Here is a 24,399-nt window from a genome sequence, read left to right on the forward strand (position 1 = left end):
AATTATTTGTTAGCACCCGTTGATCAGCCGCGCATCGTGTCCCGTGTCGTACGGAAATATAGACACAGTACTTTCCGGATTTCCGTACAGTCGGCTTTTCAAGTGACTATACTCGAATAATTGTATTCAATGTACATTCTATGTGGAAGTTACTTACTTAAATTATGGTAAAGCTATTTGCTTATCGAGAGCAACCTGGTAGCAAAACTCTTTCACGAGTCAACAATATAAATTTATCTCAAATATACAATAAGTATAAAGAATTAAAAATAAGATCATATTATTTAAATATTTCAATATACATCATTACTTTCTAATTATTGCTTTTCGCGCATTGCATTATAGTTGTTTCCTGAGATGAATTAAGTTAATCTTAGGTTTGTAATTTACGATGCTAGGTTCTGAAATCTCTTATCCAAGAACATAAATATTCTATTCTTTTTTTTTAAGTTGTTACTCTTTTGCTCTGTGAGATATTTAACCATGGGGAAATGTATGTTCGAATATATATGCTGATTTATTGCCTTTTAATTTGAAACAAAATCATATGGTGTTAGCTCGTTTTGTTTCTATTGTCTTGTATTGAATGGACAATTGCTCACGTGCTAATGTGTGGTCTAGTGGACATTATTAAGGTTTTTGGACTTTCATAATAGTTATATATTATTGACCGTTTCAATGATGTGTCAACAGTGCTAGTCATGGTTCAGTGCTTGCTGGATATGTTGTTATTTATTTTCGTGTTTTAGTGCTAAATTGGCAATTAAGCCCTTGCCATAAATAATTATTATTAATCAGTTATTGTTGAATGTCATCAATATTATTCGGGAAACGTTCAACATTCTGATTTTGTTCGTGTACTAATTTATCAATATATATTAACAAATGTAGTGCTTTGTTTCTTTGTGAAAGCTGTAGCCTGAAGTCTTTGAAAACCTGGTTCATATGTGTGTGCAAAATGGTACAAGTCCTCAAACTGACCGTATTTAGCATGCGTTGGTCCACAGGCTAGATGATACAACTGACCATAGTAACCACCTTAAAACTAAAATGTCAACTTGCACAACGTATAGCGATCCAGACATTTCTTACCTGCACACTAATTACCAAAACAAGATTAGGAACATAGGTAAAATTGTTTTTTTTATATAGATATAACCCGTATATGAATTTCAATGCTGACTTTGCATTTATTCTCTTGGATAACGACTTCCTTATCCAAGGCGCTAACATCCTTTCTATCATGCTCTTGATAGTTGAATCGGTGCTGTTTGCATGTATCCACATTTTCTATTATTCGTTTTTCAAGAATTATGTACTATTATTTGTTAGAATCAGTATCAAAAGGTGTCCAATAGTGTTTCATTATCACACAATGTCTGTATCGTATAAACGGCCTAATAGATGTACTTCCGACAGCTGATTTTTAACATATTAAATATAATTTCACTATGTATAACTTTAACAACCAAATGGTGTGCTTCTTAATAAATAATATTGCAATGTATGGATCGAAATGATGGCTACACTATACATGAAATGAAAGTCTGAAACAATGTGATGGATTTATTTCCTCATATCATGCACTGAACGGTTATATGTTGATTATCATTGATTGTTGGCATGTTAACTCAATTATCAAATATCGCATCGTTACTTGTCGAATTGGTACTGTACGCATATACATGTACAACTGGTCAGTTTCAGAATGTGGATATTTCACTTACAATTTGTGTCCGACCTTTGTTAAGGGGTGGTTTATCAATAACACACTGATGCGTTGATCAATCAACGTAATTTCCTCTTGAAATATTGTCCAAACAGTCTTAAACCAACATGCATTTAAACAAAATACGAGAAAGACATTCCCGAGAAGCAGCACAGTGGCGCCATTTAAAAGTTTATGTTATGTTTATTCGACGCCATAAACAAATCTAAAATTAAGAAAAACAAAGCATAACATAATGTTCGCACATTAACGTCAGGCAGAAACACTGTAAAAAAGCATAGCAATAATACTAGTATACAAATGACATTAATCCAACGAGCAAAATGAAATTTCTTAATGGGCGGGCACTTTTTTATGAGATGTCACATCAGTTCAAATTATGTTACACCTAGACTTATTGTTATATTACGCACATATACACACGTCACACGAAGGCCATTCGTCTTCGGCGAGTTCACGAACGCCTTAGAAAGATTTCCTTGACCGTGACGATGTAAACATGTGATAGTGTTAATATCATGCAAAAGTTGTTGACAGATGAATGGCACCTGCCAGCAATGACATGCGATAGACATGAATGAAACCTGGCAGCAATGACATGAGATAGACATGAATGGCACCTGACAGCAATGACATGTGATAGACATGAATGGCACCTGCCAGCAATGACATTTGATAGACAAGAAGGGCACCTGACAGCTATGACATGTGATAGACATGAATTGCACCTAACAGCAATGACATGTGATAGACATGAATGGCACCTGCCAGCTATGACATGTGATAGACATGAATGGCACCTGACAGCAATGACATGTGATAGACAGTAACTCGTGATGGTGTGGGCAGCAGTTTTAGAAAACAGGATGACACATCATATTGTTACACTTAAAAGACGTTACAATTTTTTAATGGCGATCAATTTAAAAACAAAGCAGTGAAAAAGCAACGTGTTATGACTCAATATCGGTGTTTTATAAGAATACGTGCAGTAATTACTTTATATGAATTTAGCGTATGAATACATTCTTCAAATTAATAATAATAAAAAATAGCAATACATGAATGCGCATAATTTTCGTCAGGTCAATTTGATAAAATCAAATATACAGTCATAACAAATAAAATAGTTATGCAGAAATTAAATTGAAACATTATTTTATAACATCCCTCATGATCAAATAATCATTTCAAGAGGGAAAAGGAGCGAGGCGTTTAGTGATTTATGAAGTTGGTTACATGACAGTAGCGTTAAATAATAAATGTTGTTCTTGATCTTAAATCGACAAGAAATGATACGTAACAAAAGCAACGTAAATAGACACGATGGAGGAGGGTGGCGATATTAAACTTGCATGAACGTTTATGACAAATGCATACACACTGGAAGACCGATAGAACATTATAGACTTTTGTTCGTTAATGTGTGTTTGACGTAAATGCTAAACTAACATTTTGAATTGTAGTGAGCAGTGAGATCTACATAATGGGACCTCTTTATGAAAAGTTGATTGTTTTTTTGAGAAGTGTTATCTTTTAAGCTTGTCAGTAATGTGTTTAGGTCTAGCCTGAACCAATTTTCAAGGAAAGCATACTTCTAAATAAATAAATATATATATATATAAATAAATAAATAAATAAATAAATATATATATATATATATATAACATGTTACGAAACCTGAAAAATGGCGCTTGTTTACCACAAGAAGTACATACATAGTATAAGATAATGGCAAAATCGAATCGATATTCGTACTGTCACCTATTGCTGTCAGTGTACAATAAATCAAATGTTTTCTCTCGTTTATTTCAATGTACTGTTTTTAAATCTACTCAAACATATTAATTGTAAAGTCATAGTAAGAACTGTGTCTGTATTATTCTACACAATACTAGTTGAAGAATTTCAAAATAGATGTAGAAACCATTTTCATTATTTGCTTGTGTATTTGTATACTGAAAAACGTTGCTTTAATCTATTTCATCTTAGCAATTTTTAAATAAATGATGATGCATTTACGGATGAAAGTACAGGATAGGCCCAATACAAAAGCATGTTTTACATATTGTAGTGACGACAAAAGCCGGTGCAATGCCACAGCATCACTGCAACTTAATTATCCCCTGACTAGACTTGACTAGAGTATTCCAGTAGACAATAACAAGAAAGTCCCGCTATGAAACATAGACTGCATCGAACAAGTATATATTCCCAGGGCTGTGTAATCCCATATTCAAGCATCCGCCTACGTAAGAACCGATGATTCTTTAAGTCCCAAGATTATTCCAGTTAGCGTTAGAACAAGCCAAAATAGTTCGCTTCGCATTGGTATCTACGCCTCTCTCGTCGCGCGCATTAATATCGATCTCCGATAGACGTCATTATTGGGAAAAGGAGTTCCACGCGGCTGACCAAACGACAATGTAACAAAAGCAGAGGACAAAAGAATTGGAGACGCTCAGCAGAACAACCTCGACATTTCACGGAGAAAGATCGGCTGAAGGGACTTAGGAGATATTCACAGCGAATCATAACAAACATTTCACGGACAGTATTTCGGTTTTACGCTTAGTTGCAATACGGGAAAATAAACATAAAAATAACAATATCATAACATTAACTGTAATTGGGGTTTTAAGTATTAATAGGTAAATTACACGTTTGAACCATTCATCGCAATCCATTTGGAGGGAGAACAGACAATTTAAATCTTAAAATAGTTTGTTTGTTTTGTTTTAAAAAAGGGACATAATGTGTGACATCATGAAGTATTTGGTCGGATGCTTATTGTGCGCATGCGTGGCGATGATCGTAGGGGCTCCCGTGAGCAAGCAAGATTATGGTAAGTACAGTGTAATTATATGCGTTGTTGCTTTATTCAGTTTTTTTAAGTAAACGTCGCATTTTAATGTGCATACTTAGCTTTTTGTGTCGTTCTCATCTTTCTGTTTTTTTATTTGTAGTTAAACAAAATTTGTACAACTCGATACGCTCTACAGCTCAACAGGCTTAGGCAAATCATGAAAGTATCGAGTCTGTTTACTGGGTAAAACCAGCAAGTTAAGTCTTAAGAAAAGAGCTGAAAACGCTGCCAGAGTGGTATCAATCTCGGATCCTCCTGAGAACTCATATTCCACAACGCCACCACGACCGTTTGGTTTTGCCAAAGAGCGATATTTATTAATTTAGAAAAATATGTAATTTTATTTTTTTAATTATAAAAGTTAAAGTTGGTGATGTTTGTTTGAAATATGTTTGCAAGAACAATGTCAGCAATGAATGCTAGGAGGGATCCATGCGCCTATGGCCCATGTAAAGTCAGTCTTATGCGAAAAATATATTACCGGTATACTTTTTTTTTACTGATTCGTGAACATATTTAACTGGCAAGTTAGAAGCAGCTTATAACAATATGGATGCGAAACACGAAAATTGTATTTTGAACAATAATCTAGCACAAACAAAAATTTAGTTTAGACGAAAATGTCGTCTCTGATAAGCCTGTTTGGATTGCATGAAACCATTTTTTCACAGAGCACGGCTCATATATATGCTTATTAAGTGAAACATCCCTAATTCTGCATGAGGAAAAATTAATAAGTGTTTTGTCTAATGTGAAGCATTTTTCGGCGAATGCGTAAATACAATTTATAATTACACATACAACTTCAAGTGTTTTTTGAAATTAAAAAAAAAGGAATTCAGTTAAAAGAAGAACTGTTAAGGTATAATTCCTCACACAGTTTTTTTGTTGATGCGCGAAACGGTATTTTTCATAGATGCCTAACTAAAACCGCACATATCTTGTTAGATGCGCAGACTTACTGCACACAATTCTTAACACGTTTTTTTACCACAATAAGCGATGCGTTAATATATAAGCCGCCTTATGTTTAAATTATCCTATAAAGCATGTTGAACTTAACGATTTTACCAACGCAAAATGACTGTCATACACGTTTGTTAATGTGCAGGCAATGAATTATTGTCCGCAGCACAATTTATTACTTTACAAGAAAAACACTATATTCTGATATTATAATTTGGTTAAAATATGGCTAAACCATTATATAGATTACCATAATAACTTAACGTCAATTATATACACACACATATATATATATATATATATATATATATATATATATATATATATATATATTGTGCCCATGCATACATGAAATATATTCAGTTGTTGTTTATGTTATGTGGTGTAATTGTGGTTTATATACTACGGGATCACGCCTTTCTTACAAATGTGGTAATAATTATAATATCATATTAACATTATTAGTATATTTTTCTTACGGCAGCCGTTAAGATGGATGATACATACAATAGACGCTTTCACGAACTTTCATTATATATTAACCAGTCTGCACCGTTACCCATTGACCAAGCTACCAGTCTGCACCGTTACCCATTCACCAAGCTAGATCATCTCGTGATATTGCGACAACACTTGATTTTTAAAGAAAGCTTGTTTAACATTTTCTAAAGCGCACATGACAATGCTTGTGGTGTTCGTTGAGTTACAAATATGGAGAAGAAGTAAGAATATCGAAGGAAAAAGAGTTAAGCGACTGAAACATAAGAAGAGAAAATGCTTAAAAAATACACCGAGACAAATTAGTGAACATCGAGACCTACATATAAAAAACAACGAATGTTATGGAAATTATGTGGAAAAACGGTATTTTTACATTCGGAAAGATATGCAAGCATGTTGAATTGTATTTCTAGCCATTTTCAGTTTCAGTTTAATCCATTATCCATGATTCCAATATTTCCTAATGGCTATTTTCACCTAAACTCATCATTATGATTGAAAAATCCTGCCACATGACCCGATATTTGTTTTGCGACAAAGTAACCTCGTATGCAAATTATTACACATGCATCAATCGCCATCATACTTTTTTGTATAAAACCATTTGCGCATTGACATATCGCTGTGTGCGTAACATGCGGACGTTTTTTTTCTTTCAGAAATAGCAAAATGACGTCGTTATTTCGCGCTATAATCAACGCTTTGTCATTCGACAAGTATGAAACTTAAAATATACTCTTGCGACAGCAAATAGAAGTACTTCGCGGCCTTCAGATATGAAATAAAAGCCAAATCACACTATATGGCGTCATTATAAGTATTTAATATCATGTTTTCTGTCGTCGGCGTTTATATATATTAGTCATAATTTTCTGACATCTCAAACATCGCTGAAATTCGTGAAAATTCTATATCATGCTTCAATGAATATCGGGGAAAAATGGAACAAATGGTGTAATGTTACCAGTAAACTGTAATATGACAATAATGAGAACTGACCACACATTCGGAAAAATCAATATTTCGGACGCGTTTATTATCACAATGCAAACTGAAGAGTGATAAGCGCATCTGTTTGCGGACTAAATAAGAGTGAAGGGTGGCTTTGCTGTGAAAAAGTATCCTGCTATACCATTTAGATACTTAATTCATCACAGTTATGCTTAAGATTAAACTAGATAATGACAATTATGCTAGGCTAAACAGATACAAAGTATGTATTCATGTTAAGTATTTGTTAGGTGTTGTATTCGTGTTAAATTGTTCAGTAGTAGTTTAACAGCGCGTTAATTTGCTTAGTGTTGAAATGATGATCCATATGGAATTAGGATCAACTGGTATCTCTGGAATTGTTAAGTCGATACGAAAATAAAGCTGCGATTGCTAATATCATCTAACTACATAATAGCTTTGACCATCAACATAAATTAAGCAGTTTTAACAACACGTATTCACATGGTATTCATTGTTTAACTACTACGATTTCAAGTATCAGTAAACCAACAAACATTTCAAACTAAACTTGCAATATTCCAACCCTCTTTCCTCTGTAACACGCCGCTGCGGTTAAGGTACATTTGTTTCCATAGCAACCAGTTACAAAACAACAGAAAATCGCATTTCGCTATTGAACATCACGTGATAGTTGACATTTTGGGTGGGCATGAATTTACATCGAAATCCAGACTTCGCTCGAAACTATCCATATAACTTTATTATAAGATAATGGCGATTTCGAGTATTTCTAAATGTCAACATCGACCTGTAATTGCGTCTGTCGGTTTTGATCTCATCGGCGAGTGAGTTTGAATAAAACAAACTATGTAATCTGCTGGAACGTGGGTGTACGAAGATAAATGGCTTTGTTCCTGTCATAATCAGTATCTGACATGTAAAGGTTATATTTAACCCTCACTCTAGGAAAATGGGACTGATGCAGTAATGTGTCGATCCAGATTGGACTGTTAAGAACGCCTAAACTGGATTTTAGTTAAGAAGATAATCTTTTAAACAAAATATAGCATACCAGCGGAAACTATCGTCCCTGATTGACCTGTTCGATACTTTACGCACATGCAGCAAACTCCGTCCCTGATTGACCTGTTCGATACTTTACGCACATGCAGACTATCGTCCCTGATTGACCTGTTCGATACTTTACGCACATGCAGACTATCGTCCCTGATTGACCTGTTCGATACTTTACGCACATGCAGACTATCGTCCCTGATTGACCTGTTCGATACTTTAAGCACATGCAGCAAACTCCGTCTTCCCAGATAATTGCTCATTTATTACGCAGAAGAGGAAATATTTAATTATTATAAACATATAAAAAAACATTCATTCCCACTTAATATGTTATACTTTCGGTTGCAAATACACATTTAAATAATCACGGCCAATAAAAAAAAAGAAAGTGATTTGTTACACTTCCTCCGTTTCTGCACGTCTACCAAAAACTAACACCGTGTATTTTCTTTAGTTTCGTATTACCTTTTGAACTTTTGGTGGTTATCTTTAGCGAAGTTTTAATTATTATTATTCGACGAGTATTTCTAGGAAAGCGCGTGTTCTATGATTATTTCCAGGAAAGCGCGTATCCTGTGAGAATCACAGGGCGACGCTCGAAGACTGAACAAATCATAAACAGAAGCTGTAAATAACACAGCCACGACTTCACACGTTTGAGTAGAGTTGTTCTTGTTAATTATATCGAACTTGTCGAAACAGACAACCGTCTATTGGTTCTGATGCGCGTCTACTGTATTGGAGCTTCAGTGGCTTTAATCATGTTAATGCGTGTGGACAAATTATAAAAAACAGCAACTTTTTTCGGAAAGTATTTTATGTTCAAGTGTACGATAAAGTGGTTGTATGCGATTTGTAATACCAACATTTTATTTAATAGTATGTGGTTTTGTAAAAGAAGAAAACATAGATTATTAAGAATAACGATATAATCAAACACAATGTTTAATAAATCAATATGTTCTGTATTTCGACTGTCCATTGAAATATTGTATCAGTCGTATCGGTCGGATTTGTTGAGAAAACTGGGTTTATGTATCATTACAATCTAACATACATTTAAGCGGTAACTGTACATATGTATAATATTGAATTTCGTATAAAGCTGCTTATCCTTCTCATGTATATAACAATAAGCACTAAAATAAGCCTAACAGCCTTAAATGTCTTTCAATTTCTAAATCCTCTCGTGTTTCAGCATGCGTTCCATTTTGATCGCATGCACAATTCGAAAAGCAATAAACGCTGCAAATAGGTTCTGCTTTCCTTATTGAGAGATGGATATAATCGCCTAATCAGGGAATGCTTTCCATATTTAGACCTACGCAGATATCATTTCCCTGCCCGATAATGCAATTCAGTTTTGTGAATGGGATGGGCTGGTTAAAGCAGTTTCAAGCACGCTATCAGTTTTCAGTGAAGAACCTAATAATTACTGCCCAATGATCGGTCGTGTATCTTGAACTGACGTTGCCATGTTGAATGGTTTCCCGATATAGAACACTTTGTCAGCATTCTCTTTTCGTCAGGGCGGATGTCTGTCTTTGTATAGCAGGATTAGCAAGTATAGTATAATAATACACGTTTAGTAAAACACAAGTTTGTGCTGAATTTGCTTAAGTAACAAATGTTTACTTATACAAAGTAACAGCAGCATACATTTTAAAATATAAAAGGAAATGCTCCTATTACTAATACTACCACTACAACCTCTAGTACTACTACTAGTTCTGCCAATTTTACCACATCAACTGCATTATTATACAAGCTAATTATGTGATAAAACATTTGAATAATACGGTGTTAATCAATACAACAATTTATATGTAAACCGTTCATGTTTTACTTGACATTTATATGATACGGTTAAAATCTAAAATCAGTTCATGTTTTCGGAACATAATTGTAATGTGTAAGTTATGTAGTAATTTTGCTACAAAGTTAAAAAAAAATCTTGAAATATTCTTCTCGCACGAAGACACAAGCCTTTGCTTCGTGATGGTGGTAAATGTGATAGGGTGCTGCCATAGAAACTCATTTGAAGTCTACACGAAACCGTGGACACGAGCAATTATTCTTGTTTTATATTTGCTTTGGCATACTCTAACAAACATTTATATGCTACGAACACGATCATAAATCAGTACATTTTGCAAAACATATTTGTTTTTTGTAAGCCATATAGAAATATTGAGAGAATTTTGTTTCTGGCAATATTTTTCTCTCATAAACTGCGTATGTACGTATGGACGTAAGCACGTATATACGTATGTACTGTATGCCATCTATTAGACGCAAACAGACAGTTTCAATGCATCCTTGCAAAATGGTTCCTTATGATGAGAGGCTTTGACATGTGAATTTTCAAGTTTAAAATTTAAAACGCGATATATTAAAACAAACTAAAATTAAAGTTGCGAAAGTCAGTCATGATAATGACGATGGTCTGTGTCGATGGTTGGTTTTGCTGTTGATGATATTGATAAGAATGATAATGGTTTTGTAGTAGTTGTTGTTGTTAAAAATAAAAAGGATGACGAGGAATAGAGATAATGGCGATGATTGTAACTGGTCATTTCGTGAAATAGAAAAGAATTAATTTGTTGTTTTGTTTGGACATAATTTTGGAATTAGTTACACAGTTATGAAACAAATTTCTCACTTCAGGATTGCGCTTTTACATGAGCTTAATCTAAAGTTATGTATTGAGAGCAAGAACAGAATTGCAGAACTATGAATCGTAAGTCGTGATAAACTTTGAAACCAACTATCAGAGGTCTAAGGTTATAGAAAGGGTAATTGAGACAGACACACGTGATGGAATAAAACAGTCGTACATTTTCGATAGTAATAAACTCACATCGTTTCTTTTTCGGATAACTTTGCAATACATTTTATTGTTGAGTTTCAAGCATTACGAAAGCAGTCACATGTACTTGAGAAATAAATAAGATGTTTAACGGTATGAACGACCAAAAACACTAAATGATGAACACTTTGTATTCGACCAGATGTGCGCCATTCTGTTTTTATTGCTGATGTTGTTCTTGATAAACTACAATTATATTGGATATGAGAAACGTTAACAATCACAATGACCATGTTTTTGTTGCTGTTGTTGTGGCGTTAGAGGAATCGATGATTGAAGTAATTGTTAGTTTTATTGGGTGTGACTCAGATTGGAAGCAAGATGCATATGCGTAAAGTGTCGTCCCAGATAAGCCTGTGCGGTCCGCACAGGCTAATCAGGGACGACACTTCCCGCATAAATTGGATTTTTTCTGAGAAGAGAATTTAAACGAAAAATGTCATAAAAGCGGAAAGTGTCGTCCCAGATTAGCCTGTCCGGACTGCACAGGCTAATCTGGGACGACACTTTACGCACATGCATTTTGCCCAGTTTTCTCAGAACGCGACTCATGTAATATACTTGAGCCTGTCTATGTGCTAACCGGGCTTAGTGGATTTACTTAAATTATCGTCAAATATTAGCATCTGCAAACCTCACAGATTTCTCGGGGACAATCCTTTCAGTATTGATTAGATTTGTGAAGACAAGATACTTCTTCAAAGCGAAATATTCAATAAAAGCGGGACGATAAACTCCTGATTAGCCTGTACGGACTGGTCAATTACTTAAATACTAAATTCATTGTTGATTAAGTATTTAAACAAAGGCGTTAGTTTTTGAAAAGCGAAAATTTATTCAGGAGGCACAGGCCAACTATTTAAAAGTTATTCGGTTTTTAAAAAAACGTAACACATTAAACTCTCAGAGAGCTTTATCCATTTATTAAATTACGAGTATGATTTAAAGTCAAAGCTATTAATGGCGGCGATATTATGAATGTATGAATACAGTGTGATATAGAGAAGCCAACGGACATTGCCTTATGAAGGATAAAGGTCTATTACTAAACCTAGGGTGATATGTGACGGTATACATTATGCATAATTCATGCTGATTTCACACGATCCCGTGTTAAGAACGTCATAAAAATACACGTAAATCACAATCGCCTGTTACACATACATTTTGTAAATAGGAGATTCGAATGGCAACGTGACTACCAAAGCAGTTATTGACAACGCAAAGGTCGCGAAGAGATTGTTTTTAGCGCATACATCTTTCCACCAAAAAGAGAGCAAAACTTCGGATGAGACGGATATTGGGATAAACAAGAATAGAGATCACTATTTGTAATTGATATTGTTTAGGGTTTATAGTGTCGTCCGATGTGCTGTCCGGAAACACCACGTTCTTGCCCGTATTCATCAACCCATTCTGAGACTTAAGAATAAAGACTAGTCTAAGAACTAATTACAAAACCTCCGAGTTTGCATAAATGAAAGAAAGCATAGTGCTTAAATGTTTGTTTTTTAAGAAGAACGATATGATTTAAAGATTCCACTGCCACCCAGGACTTGCCTTATACGTAGTTTTAGTATTTTACAGTTTTAATAATATTCTTAATTATCAAAATTGAGGCTTTTATTCGATTAACCAAAACAGCCCCTGGTTCGAAGACGTATCATACAGCCCACGCAAGCTTCTAGAATCCTTGAACCGTCATTGAACGAATGTCTTATAAATAGCATAGCTGGTATAAGAGAAACCCGGATATTAGATTGGCCGCCATGTATTGGTTAATAACATACAGCGAACAATCGCCTTGCGGACATCCGTAGCCACACGAGTGAGCAGGGAGGAATCTTTCAAATTGATTTGAATAATGTCAGTTTTTAAACGTAAGGCTATATGTCTGATAGGTTTTTTAATTGGTCGTCGTGAAGTGTTTGTTTGAGATCCTTACTCGCCTCCGGCTGCATAATGTAAGGCCCGGAGTGTGCCCTTTCGCTTCTTGCAAATTTACCTATTATATTCATAACAATGGGAATGCATTTTGAAATATATATTCAATTTGCTGCTATTTAGTTGTTACTTAAATATTGTATTCATTCAGGAAAAAAAAATCTACAACATGATCATAATGTCAACACCAGTCATCTAACGACCATATAATAAGCATACACGTTGTAAAAAAAGTTTTTCTTTCGGCGCTGTTCAATTCTCGACTTGAAAGATTCAATCCGTATGTCTAATCGATCAAAAATACATTCACTGCAGGGGCTAGTAATCTCCAAGTTAGTGTGGGTGGGACGTTAATCGAATAGTTCGCTTTATAATGAGACACAAGACAGGATGAAAAGCTCTAGATTCCGTGGATGCCGCCCACGCAAAACTGCCAATATATAGCGACAGAACCATAGAAAGGAAATTGAAAAGCGAGCGGTGGATTTATTATACGCTAAGTAATTATAACGGATTACCTACCGTTCTTGTAATCGGAATGTCTGATCTAAGTTTCGCGTTTTATAAAGCCTAGGTATTTCTGCCTCAACGAAAAACTAAAAGTATGGTATCTGTTGGAACACATTAGGCATGGATGATTGAGTACTAACTATAAAAGTGTTTTTAAAGACCCCAAATACGAATGATCTGTTCGGCAAGAAACGTGGTTTCTTCGACAGACTGATTGTGTGGGATTTTAACTGAAAGCTCTCTGAATTTTTACATTAAGTTCAAAACAAAAAAAAATATTGATTTTTTTATTTAAACGAAAAGATTATGCGAAATTGTAATTATTCAGTCAATGAATTGTAAGTTTCTGTAAGGAAGTGTAAATTACTGTATTGGCTTAATTCGAAATAGATACGGTGCATGTATAAACAAGTTACCAGTTTAAAAGTTTAGCGACCGTTGCATTTTAAAAGTCATATTGGCTGATTGGTATGGTCACAAAGAGTTTATACAAAACACTGTCAAAATGAAGAAAAATGATGACCCAAATTTGCCATTGCCATTTGCTGCCATGGTTAATATGAAAATTATGTAAATCAGACAAAATATAGGGTTGTCAAGGGAATGCTTGGCATTTAGCATTTGTGCGAATGTCGCCTTGAAACGTGATGAATATTGCGTGATGTAAATGTCAAATTGCTGCTAGTGTCATGAAGGTGTTGTCTTTCTGAGAACTGTTTTTGTGAATTATATTCAACTTCATAATTTTAACCCATGTATGCCCAGTGGACTCTGCCATCCTTCAAAATTGGATCAATTTGTTTCCAAAATTAAGGATGTCTATTATATTTATTTCTATATTAAAATATTTCTTCCAGAAATTCCTTTAAGCAAACAGTGCAGATCCTGATGAGACCATCTGTGTCTACGCTGTTTGCCAAGGCCTGTTTTTCTTGACGCTAGGCATTAATGAGTTAGCTTTAAACACAGTGAGATCACCCTACAGTTTTGATGAATGGTTATGTGTATACTTAAATGTTTTATACTACAGTATAAACCGATGGGAACAGGCAAACAACATGTCTTTTTCATAAATAGTGATGTGCAAAATAATATCGATAACCAATGACATCACCGCTCCAAAAAAAGACGGGGAAACAGAACTTGTGTTTCCGCTCCGAAAAAAGTCGGGTAAACACAAGTTTTGATTTCCCGAATCCAAACAAACTGGTGAAAACATACTTGTTTTGTGTTTCCCCGAGTTATTTTGTTTTTAGAGACGGGAAAACAAAACTTGTGTTTTCCCGACCTTTTCTTGGATGTTGTCACCTTAGTGCCACCGTAAATGTCTAACATAAATGCTCTCTTAATAGTGGCGGTACTAAAACTTCAAATATACAGATTCATACCATTTTATTCACTGAAACACCAGACGGAAGTAGGTCATACACACAGTGTAACGCACAAAATAAACATGAAGTGTTTAGCAAATTAAACATTCACTGCAAACTAGAAACGACATTTAAGCCAGGGGATAGACTCTTTAATACAATCACGAGGTTCATTAAAGAAACACCGTGGTAAATGAATGAATACATGCCAAATCGTATCATGTTCTTGTTGTTTTTATAAATTGAAGATTTTGTCAAATATTACGGAGAGTTATTGCGCAACACAGTCAGTTTCATGCAGCATAAGGTAATAAAACCCGCTAATGTACTCATATTTATGTTGCTACGGTTAGGAAGTTAAACATTAATGTAGTTTTAAATGCTTGATTAACCGATAATTGGGAACATCGGATTTGTGAGCTTTACGTTTTCTTGAATGTCACTTGTTAGCTTACACTGAATAACTCATCACGCGTTGTTAACATTTGATTTTAATGACCTTCTTCGCAGATAAAATTTTCTGAGAAACTTAATATCTAATTAGTTTCTCTGAATGGAATGAAGTAAACAACTGGGCTATTCCTTTCATATCGATCCTCCCGGTTATTTCCCCCCCCCCCCCCGCGTAGCGTATTCGTTTTCGTATACATTGATTGATGCAATCATTGAACTTGATCCTTTTCATTTAATTGAATGCAATTCGACTATCCATCAAATTTATAACATTCATAAATTCGATTACTCTAACACGTATTGCATTAATAATATTTTCACCGTATCATTAAAACTATGAAAATATCATTAATCATTAAACGTTTCTTTCAGATCAGATCAAGGCCGCCTTAAAATCGCAGTTTCAATCACAAGAGAAAGCGCTTGAATCCTTGACCACCTCCGACCAATCAGGTACCGTGTTATATTACCAATATAAAACTAAAGACTACTCATATATTCTGTTACAGACACGTGGCCAATCAGATATGGTTTAAAATCAAACATTATTCAAAATCTATGAATTCGGTAGCATATTATGGTTTGATCGTAACCCTTTGCATGAGATTGGTTAACGATCACAAAAACACTTCGCTATAGGATTTTCTTGAGTATTCAAACACAACTTGACAATCAAAAAATGCATAGGCAAAATTCCAAACAAATAGATGGAGTTTGCAGCTACACAATTTTGTTTTTGTATTATTTATTTTTAAGCGTATTAGATTTAACTCCTGGTTCAGACGCCTTGGTCTCATAACTATTAGACACAAATTAAATACATTGGATAGATGTCCTAAATTTCGAAAGTTTAGACAATCAATCTGAATTACTGATTTGCTTATTTTTCGATTGTTGTTGTTTTTAATACTTATCATAATCACACTTTCTACCATGTGCTCGTTTGCACTTTAGACATTGTTATTATACTTTTATTATTACCAGCTTTCCATAGAATTTATAAGAGCACGCATTTAACTCGAAAGCGATTCAGAACCTCAATGTTATGGTTCACCAAAGATACTTTATACATCACTCAAATATTCTCCTACATGACAAACAAAAACAGCTATCCACGAAAAGCGTGTTTGATCGCTCGTGCTTTTGCTACAGCAATTGTTACAATTCATTGGCTACATTAAATGCAACGATTTACGGCTACATCAAATGCAACACTGTACTACCAACAACAAAAATAGTGAATAGGCTATAATACATTGGCTCCACCAAAAATAACAATATACTGGCTGCCACAAAAGTAAGAATATATTGTCTACAGCAAATTTTACAATCTACAGCAAACGTTACAATGTTTTGAGCAGGAATACGTCCCGATGCAATTGCTAAAGCACATATAAATATGCATTAGCTACAACAAATGTATAACTGCATCAGGTACAGCAAAGATAGAACTCAAGAATTATATTTACGAGGTCATGACAATGGACGACAATGTTATATAAGACGTTTTGTTGACATCACTGATTCGAATTCATGACCGAATTTTTACTCTCTGCAAGAAAAGTATTTCTATAGATTCCCGATGCCAGATATAGCGACTTTCTTAAAATAGGCAGACTGATTACATTTTATGTCGACCCGGAATATTATTTCCAAATATGAACACATTATTACATTGTATTAAACGCCGACGAATGACTTGTTAAATAAACATTTATCCTTTTTTTGTAAATTGAACATACTCGTTTTTAATCTGTATATTTAAAACATGCTTATGAAACAGTAGTTTACAATGGCACTTGATTATAGTAATCATGATAGTGGTGCTTTTGCTACTGATGCTGCTGACGATGATTCTGAGCTTTATATGATAATTGATGCCGGGATAGGTGAATGAGGTAGCAACTAAACGGTTAAAACAATGAATTGTTGAGATATGGTTACCTATTTGGTTACCTTCAAATCGGAATGAATGCCATTATAAAGTGTGCTTTCAGCGAACATTTCTTACCTAATTAGAACTCACATTTAGATACAAAGTTTATGCATTCGGTTTCGCTTTTCACAGAAAACAATACGACGGAAAATGTCAAAATATTTTACTTTGACAGATAAAGGAATTAATTAAACGAAAAAAAAAGAAACACTATCTTACGAATGGTTATCAAAGAAAACAAGGAAAGTTAGAATATCTTTAACTCATCAACGTTGTTTCCGTTCACGAAAGAATACGGAAACTGTGTAGGCAACACACAATTCTATGGATGACTCCAACCAATTATGTAACAAAGTAACAAAGACTGTGTTTAATACTTTAATGTGTACAATAATATTAAAACTCACAAATGAAAACACATATAAAACTTCCAAAGACTTGCTAACAGAATTTGCAAAGCCTGCAAACAAAATCAATACATTTGTTGATGCAAATTCAAAATCATAAAAAGGATATTTTACATGATTCATTTCAAGTCTATCTACCGTAGTAAGGTATACTTAATGTCGACAAATCTCCCAAGTTATGAACCGAAAGATCCGACTTTTATGCACTCTTTAAAACAAGAATCATTGCATCAATTAAAGCAAATATATTCAAGCTGTATACACTGTTTTTATACAATCTACCACAAATAAAAATGCGTTTAGACGTTTACTTTTGCTTACTGTCTTTCTGTCAATGATTTTATCGTATTTCTCGTTAAAGTCTTGTTTAAGAGAAAACTACGTTTTGATTGTCGTCTTAAATATATAAAATTGTCATTTGTACGTGATGAACTATAATAAATTGCTTCAAATTGACTGCATATTCTAAGACTTTATTAATCTTGGCTTTATCCCGGAGACACGATACGTAAATATATTCTATTAGCGGTTTCTATGGTTACTTTAACCAGATAATGACGAATGACAAAACACTCCAGTCGACAAAAGAAGCAATCTGTTTTTCGTTGATGACGTCATTTCGTTGACAAATGTATTTCCTGTCAATGAAAAGAACATCAAAAGCAAAGAGACATGACGCTTATGGAAAGTATCGTTATCGAGTCGTTGCTACCGTAAATAAATGCTGACGCAAATGTTGTCAGAGTTCAGACAGTTTATTGTTAGAAAAATGACTTGTCGAAAAAATCATTTCTTTCTATGAATTATTTCGATGAATTTAACAGGCGATCGCAGACTGGATATACTTTGTTGTCGACCTATTTGCATGTGTGGCAATCTTATGAATGATACAAATGTTTGGGTATCTTAAAATAGTTTAACTGCCTCTTGAATTACCAAACTAGTTATGTTTATGTGTTAATTTATGAATGGTCACTTATGTCTTTTTCGTGTTAATATGCAAACATATGCGGCAACTGATTGAAATTCAAAGGTCAGGTAGTTAATATTAATTGATAATAGGTTGTCAAAGATGAGATACGTTAAATGATGACGCAAACTGTATTTTTTTAGCGATTGTCTTGTTACAAAAAATAATATTAGCCAGCGCAAAGCAAACATTTAAAAATACAATGGTATTACACGCTCCTCTTAACATATCAATTTAAAAGCACAATCGGCACTTTTTGTATGTCTTTCTAGGTTTGAAATCTCAATGTTGTAGTTTTGTCGTCTGATCAATATAAGCGTGTTCAGAACATATACGAAACATACTAACGCTCGAGTGCTGTATATTCCTCGAACAACGCTTTTATTATGAAGTATTATTGCGCGGCATTTAAAATAATGCCACTGTTCAGAAAGCAAACAAATCGGAAAGCGTCAACTCATTAATTTTTAAGTACTGATAAACCTATAAACTACAGCCCGCTTTTAAAACGTCTACGATCTGTTATCAGGCGATCTAAGAACCGTTAGAGCGCGAAATTAAAAGGTTACACATACCTTAGACTGTGACAGTTTAAAGTATATATCTTAAGACAACCCTTCGAATTGAAACCATTACTGCGCACATGTTACACATGATAGAGTAAGTCAATGTAATACCGTTTGAATCATACGTTGTACATGTTGTTTCCACAACATTGGGCAATGACACATGACTAATTACTGCGTTACCTGTCCACCGATGGCGGGTTATGAACTTGTAGAATTTACAGCCTGTGAACGGATGCCAAATTAATCGTCATGTTGTTACTTTTTTTTCAGAACCTCACAGCGTAGAATTTTCTAAGACAAGTTCATTTTCATACTCAAACATCAACGGTGCAGAAAATAAAGTACAACATACTGAAGAAAAAGGTGAGCAATAGTTCTACTAGTAGTGGTGGTCTATATGCTATCCAATGAGTGTTAATATTTGAATTGGATTATAGTTGAATGGTCATACAACTTACCTATTTCAATCAATTGTTCTAGTAGATACAATAATGATCCCTTAAAGAAGACGCAAGTCCTATTCGCCATTCGGGAGACTCCCTCTACTTACTTTAAAACTATATTGTTTTATTAACTAAAAACGTATAATTCAAATAGAAACACTGTCTTCTTTATTTTAATGAAGTCATTTAACGGACCTAGCCAATTAAGACGCCAGTGTTCTGTACATGACAAGATACATGTGAGTATTCCTATCAAAAATTGTTTAATTAGCCCTTACAAATAAAAGAAATAAGCCCCTTTAAGTGTTTTTCTAACATTTCAGTGTCCGAGCCGGAAGCCCATCACGTGGTCTCGGATATAAAGGAGCATCTCAGCCAATCAAAGGCCTCGCCTGATGCTAAACCAGAAACCAGCTTTAAAGCAACGCTAGACATTCCAGGTTTGTCAACCAATTAGGGAATGGTCCAAAAAATATATCTTTAAAGTTCCAGACAACAAATGCATTGTATATATATGTATATATATATATATATATTTATATATATATATATATATATATATATATATATATATATATATATATATATATATATATATATATATATATATATATATATATATATATATATATTTATATATATACAATACACACTTTATAACCAAAACATACGCCTTTAAATCGCTAACATTATAGCGGTTTTTAATTATGTATTCTTATGGTTTCAGTATAATCCGTAGCAGTAGAGGAATCTAGTTAATTGTATGTTCATTTCGCATCAATCACGTTCGAACATTACCATAGTTCAACGCATGACTTACAAGCGAAATTATTATCGGTAAACTAAACGCCATTTATCTTATAAGCTTACTGTTACGCTTATTGGCAAATAATGGCATTTGCATATTTACTGTTAAAACCTAATTTATCGGATCTTACATCAAGTTAAATTTTATAATAATCGTCTTATGCACTGGAAAATGATATGTGATATGTGTTAATTTTATTTCAGATAAAGGTGTCCACACTGTAATATCAAATAAAAAAGATACACAGATAGACGATAATCAGGTAAGCTTAATTTAAAGCTATACATGAGCTATACTAAAAATATTTGTATTGACATATTCAACAGTTAATATAGGAAATATATAATATTAAGTCAGTGCGATCTCGGAATAACGCATATGTGACTCTACCATGCATTACGTTTATTTACACGTTACGCATACTGCAAATAACGCATACTGTGTCCAAGAAATAATGTCAAACTCATACGCAAATGTGCTATATATCTATAGTAGAACACTGAATGAGTGCAGGCATTTAGTCGCGTAATTATTGCGTGATGTGTTATTGTATAAAACATGTTTTCATCGAGTAAATCCAGGTTTATTTGTGTGTTTTTTAACGAAAGAATGGACCAGGATGTATCAAGCATAGTATGTCTAAAACAAAAGTACACGCATTGTACAACGGATGCATGTGATCGGTACTGCATATTTGAGCTGTAATGCTAGTTTTGATGTCCCGTGAAACAATCATTATACGTGGAGCATTCGTGTTCCTTTAGTCCGTGGGTATACCGATTCCAAAATGTACGCTCCAAGAAAAAAAACTCATTTCTTATTATAACAATGGTAAGTGTGAATGTCCATTAGCATACACTACATTCAAATATATTGTAATAAACGCACACATTCTATGTTTGTTTCGCAATCAAACTGAAATCAGATATTACGAAAAGGAGATTACATTACAATGTGTACTTAGCTGACACTTAACCTTTCTTGATGAACACTAATGCAGTAAAGCCACTATAGTGGAACATAAATCAACATGTTATATGATAGTTATTGTTTGCAGCATGAGTTGCGAAAAGTTCTGAAACCAATTACACCAATAATATAATCAGGTTTTAAATCGTTGTTTGAAATGCTTCCTTACGACTCCATCAAATGTACCATGATTCAAGTGCCACATGATTATCATAGTATTTAACCTGCTGGAAAACAATTTCTAGATATAATCATTACATCCGTTTGATCCTTGTTCGATTGTTATACGTTTATTCAGTGTTCTTCAAAAGTGACACATGTTTGGTTTATCTTGATTGGAAATCAATTGATGTTAGCATTTAGAGAAAAAAATTGTGATCATATTAACACGTTGCATGCTTTAATTTACATAGCGCGCTTCTCAGATATGTATTGTACTTTCTTTGACAAGAACGTACTTTATTTTTATGTTTTACTGTTTCTATACATTATATTTATTCTATACGTAGATTTGTTTCTCTAATTCGAGCGCCAAACTTTATACTTATGCAAGAAACCTTCTGTAGAAATAAAACAACTTCTCTAACTGTTATAGCATGTATACCCCTCATCATGCCATTCCGTCAATGGAGCTTATTTTATCATTTATGTTTTAAGTACTATTTGTGGTCAAACACACATTACTAGACTTTGGCCCAATTATTCTAGTTGTGCTACGGCATCACGTTGTGTTGTTTGTCATTGTATGGCGCGTCAAGCTCATGTGCTGGTTTCGAAATTCGAAATAATCATCAGCATCGGAACTCATAACATGTTAGTGATAAAACAAAAGTTTGCACTTGGTTTCGTATTCGCAGGATTTCGATGCAGCAAAGCAGAATATTGACTTCACGCCAAAGGTCGTGGCAGAGTATCTCTACAAGACAGGCGAGATTGGAGAATTCCAGAACCTGTTAAACGACCTTGTTGAGGCTTCTGAGGTCAGTGTTATGATGCCATAATGTTCTTAGTATGTCATAACATGTTGCGACGTCACAACATTATCTGACGTTATTATGTGGGTTTTATGTTATAATATGTTTCATTGTCATAACACTGTGTAAAGTCATCATAATGTATGTCGCTATAGTTTATTAAAAGCTCTTTATGTTGAGTTATTTAATCAAATGTTGTTATATCTAGATTTAAAGGGTGACTTGTATGACCCTTGAATGATTGGTTGTGTTTTTACAGGGTCAAATAAGATTCTTTTTATTTTTAACTTTTCTTTCCATGTAATGTTTGTAGTTGTTGTTCCTTTTGGATTGGACAAATTGATCAGGTTTCTTATGTTAGACAAGACGTACAATTGATATTAAGCATGGTTTATTTCGATTAATTTCAGTGACAAAGATTATTGAACAGTGATGTAATGTGACGTCATATTGTTAAATAACCTTAATGTGCGCTCGGCGCTATATTGAGTTGTGGCCTCATACTATTTCGCGTCAAGCACCAATGCTTTCTTGATTATTTGGTCATAATGATGAACGAAAGATGGAGCTGTATGAATAATTAATGACTGTCGTAAATTATGCAATGCAATGTAATTTGTTTTTCTAACATTAAACTTTCCGATCAATGTTCTTACCGCTGCATGCCGATCCCTGACTCATTATCCTCGAATAATGATCCAGCCAGGAAGGGAAATAAGACATTTCTTCTTGCTTATTGGGTTATTAATCATGGCATTACGAGTGGATTCTGTTCGCGAAACATCCGCTTGTATATGGCTGACATTCGAGCCTCATTTAGCCGTGATATATCAAGGTACTTCGAGCAATGTTTACACCACATCGAAATATCGACCTAGAGTATCAATGTCAACCTCATGGCGTACGTGACATATATGCGGCTATTTGCAATTCGTCGAGATCGGCGAAACCATTGTACATAATTTAAATATGTATTTTGATACGTGTAATTTCTATAATGGCTCACATAAAACAACATAATAAATATATAGTACAATGCAAGATGTGTTACGAAAATAAGCAAGTAAAATAATAATCAGAAGTTCAACTTATTGTTGAACAGGTATTGAATGGCATTTGCTTATATACCGGAATGCCATCTATGAGATCAAAAAGATATATAACAGAGCATGATTTCAATTCTGCCCTGGCCCTTGTTTGATGGTAGCATGGTATAGAAAGCAAAACAGTGTTTTACAAAAATAGCAATTAAGTATCAGGATCATAAATTCAATATTGAATGCGGATAGTAAATCCGTTTTTCAACCACGACCGACAGAGTATTTTCGCGATATCGCTTTGTTATATGGCTGCTGTTGTATACACCGATTTTAAACATTTCCTTAGTATTGAGTGTTCCTTTGCGTGTTTGAATATAATCTATACAATTTGTTTGGAATATGTAGCACTTCTTGCAATGCCTTTTCGCTAATATGTTAACAAGTAATTTAAAATAGTGATGTAATTAATTTATGAAATAGTTTTTTAGGGCTATATATCCTTTAGTTATGATGTTTTGATAAGAAAACAAAGTGAAACATGATCTAATTTTGCTTTGAACATATTAATTCATACTTTAGTTTATATTTTATGCATGTATTATTCCAGACGTTATTTGCATCTTTAACAACGAAAATGATACGCGTTTTATTACTGACTAAATAATGTATTACGAATATTGGAACGTATATTATAATAACATGACAGTTAACTTAGACGCCAACATAGCCACTATATATCTTAAATTCCGTTTTCATTTTTGATGAAATATACATGCGTATATTTACACAATCCGATGTCAACGTCTTAGTTAAAACAGTTAAGTCATTCTAAAAACTGTAAAACTTTTATGGACATTGAATTCAGGAAATTAAAACAAAGTCACATAATATAAAGGATTAAAATTTATGATATTGCCTGGGAACAGTTCTTTATCATCATACTACATCGCCACTAGACTGTATTCCTAGTAGCATTTGGGAATGTATATATCTTATTACGTCTTTATTTTCACGGAAATACGGGTCAATGGAGCAGACGTATAA

General features: G+C 33.9%; 1 protein-coding gene across 2 annotated transcripts in view; it reads left to right on the forward strand.

The window, feature by feature from the left end:
* Nucleotides 1-4,189: 4,189 nt before the first annotated feature.
* LOC127866985 (uncharacterized) overlaps nucleotides 4,190-24,399 on the forward strand; it is a 29,493-nt gene continuing 9,283 nt past the window's right edge. The window contains exons 1-6 of one of the 2 annotated variants that reach the window (XM_052407884.1): nucleotides 4,190-4,574; nucleotides 15,612-15,692; nucleotides 19,392-19,484; nucleotides 19,888-20,004; nucleotides 20,576-20,634; nucleotides 22,199-22,321. In XM_052407884.1, coding sequence (XP_052263844.1) covers nucleotides 4,484-4,574; nucleotides 15,612-15,692; nucleotides 19,392-19,484; nucleotides 19,888-20,004; nucleotides 20,576-20,634; nucleotides 22,199-22,321 — 564 coding nt within the window. In that variant the 5' untranslated portion in view covers nucleotides 4,190-4,483. The remainder of the gene's footprint in view (nucleotides 4,575-15,611; nucleotides 15,693-19,391; nucleotides 19,485-19,887; nucleotides 20,005-20,575; nucleotides 20,635-22,198; nucleotides 22,322-24,399) is intronic. The other variant, XM_052407885.1, reaches the window with a different exon arrangement.

Source organism: Dreissena polymorpha, chromosome 2 (assembly GCF_020536995.1).
Source record: "Dreissena polymorpha isolate Duluth1 chromosome 2, UMN_Dpol_1.0, whole genome shotgun sequence".
Taxonomy (NCBI): Eukaryota; Metazoa; Mollusca; class Bivalvia; order Myida; family Dreissenidae; genus Dreissena; species Dreissena polymorpha.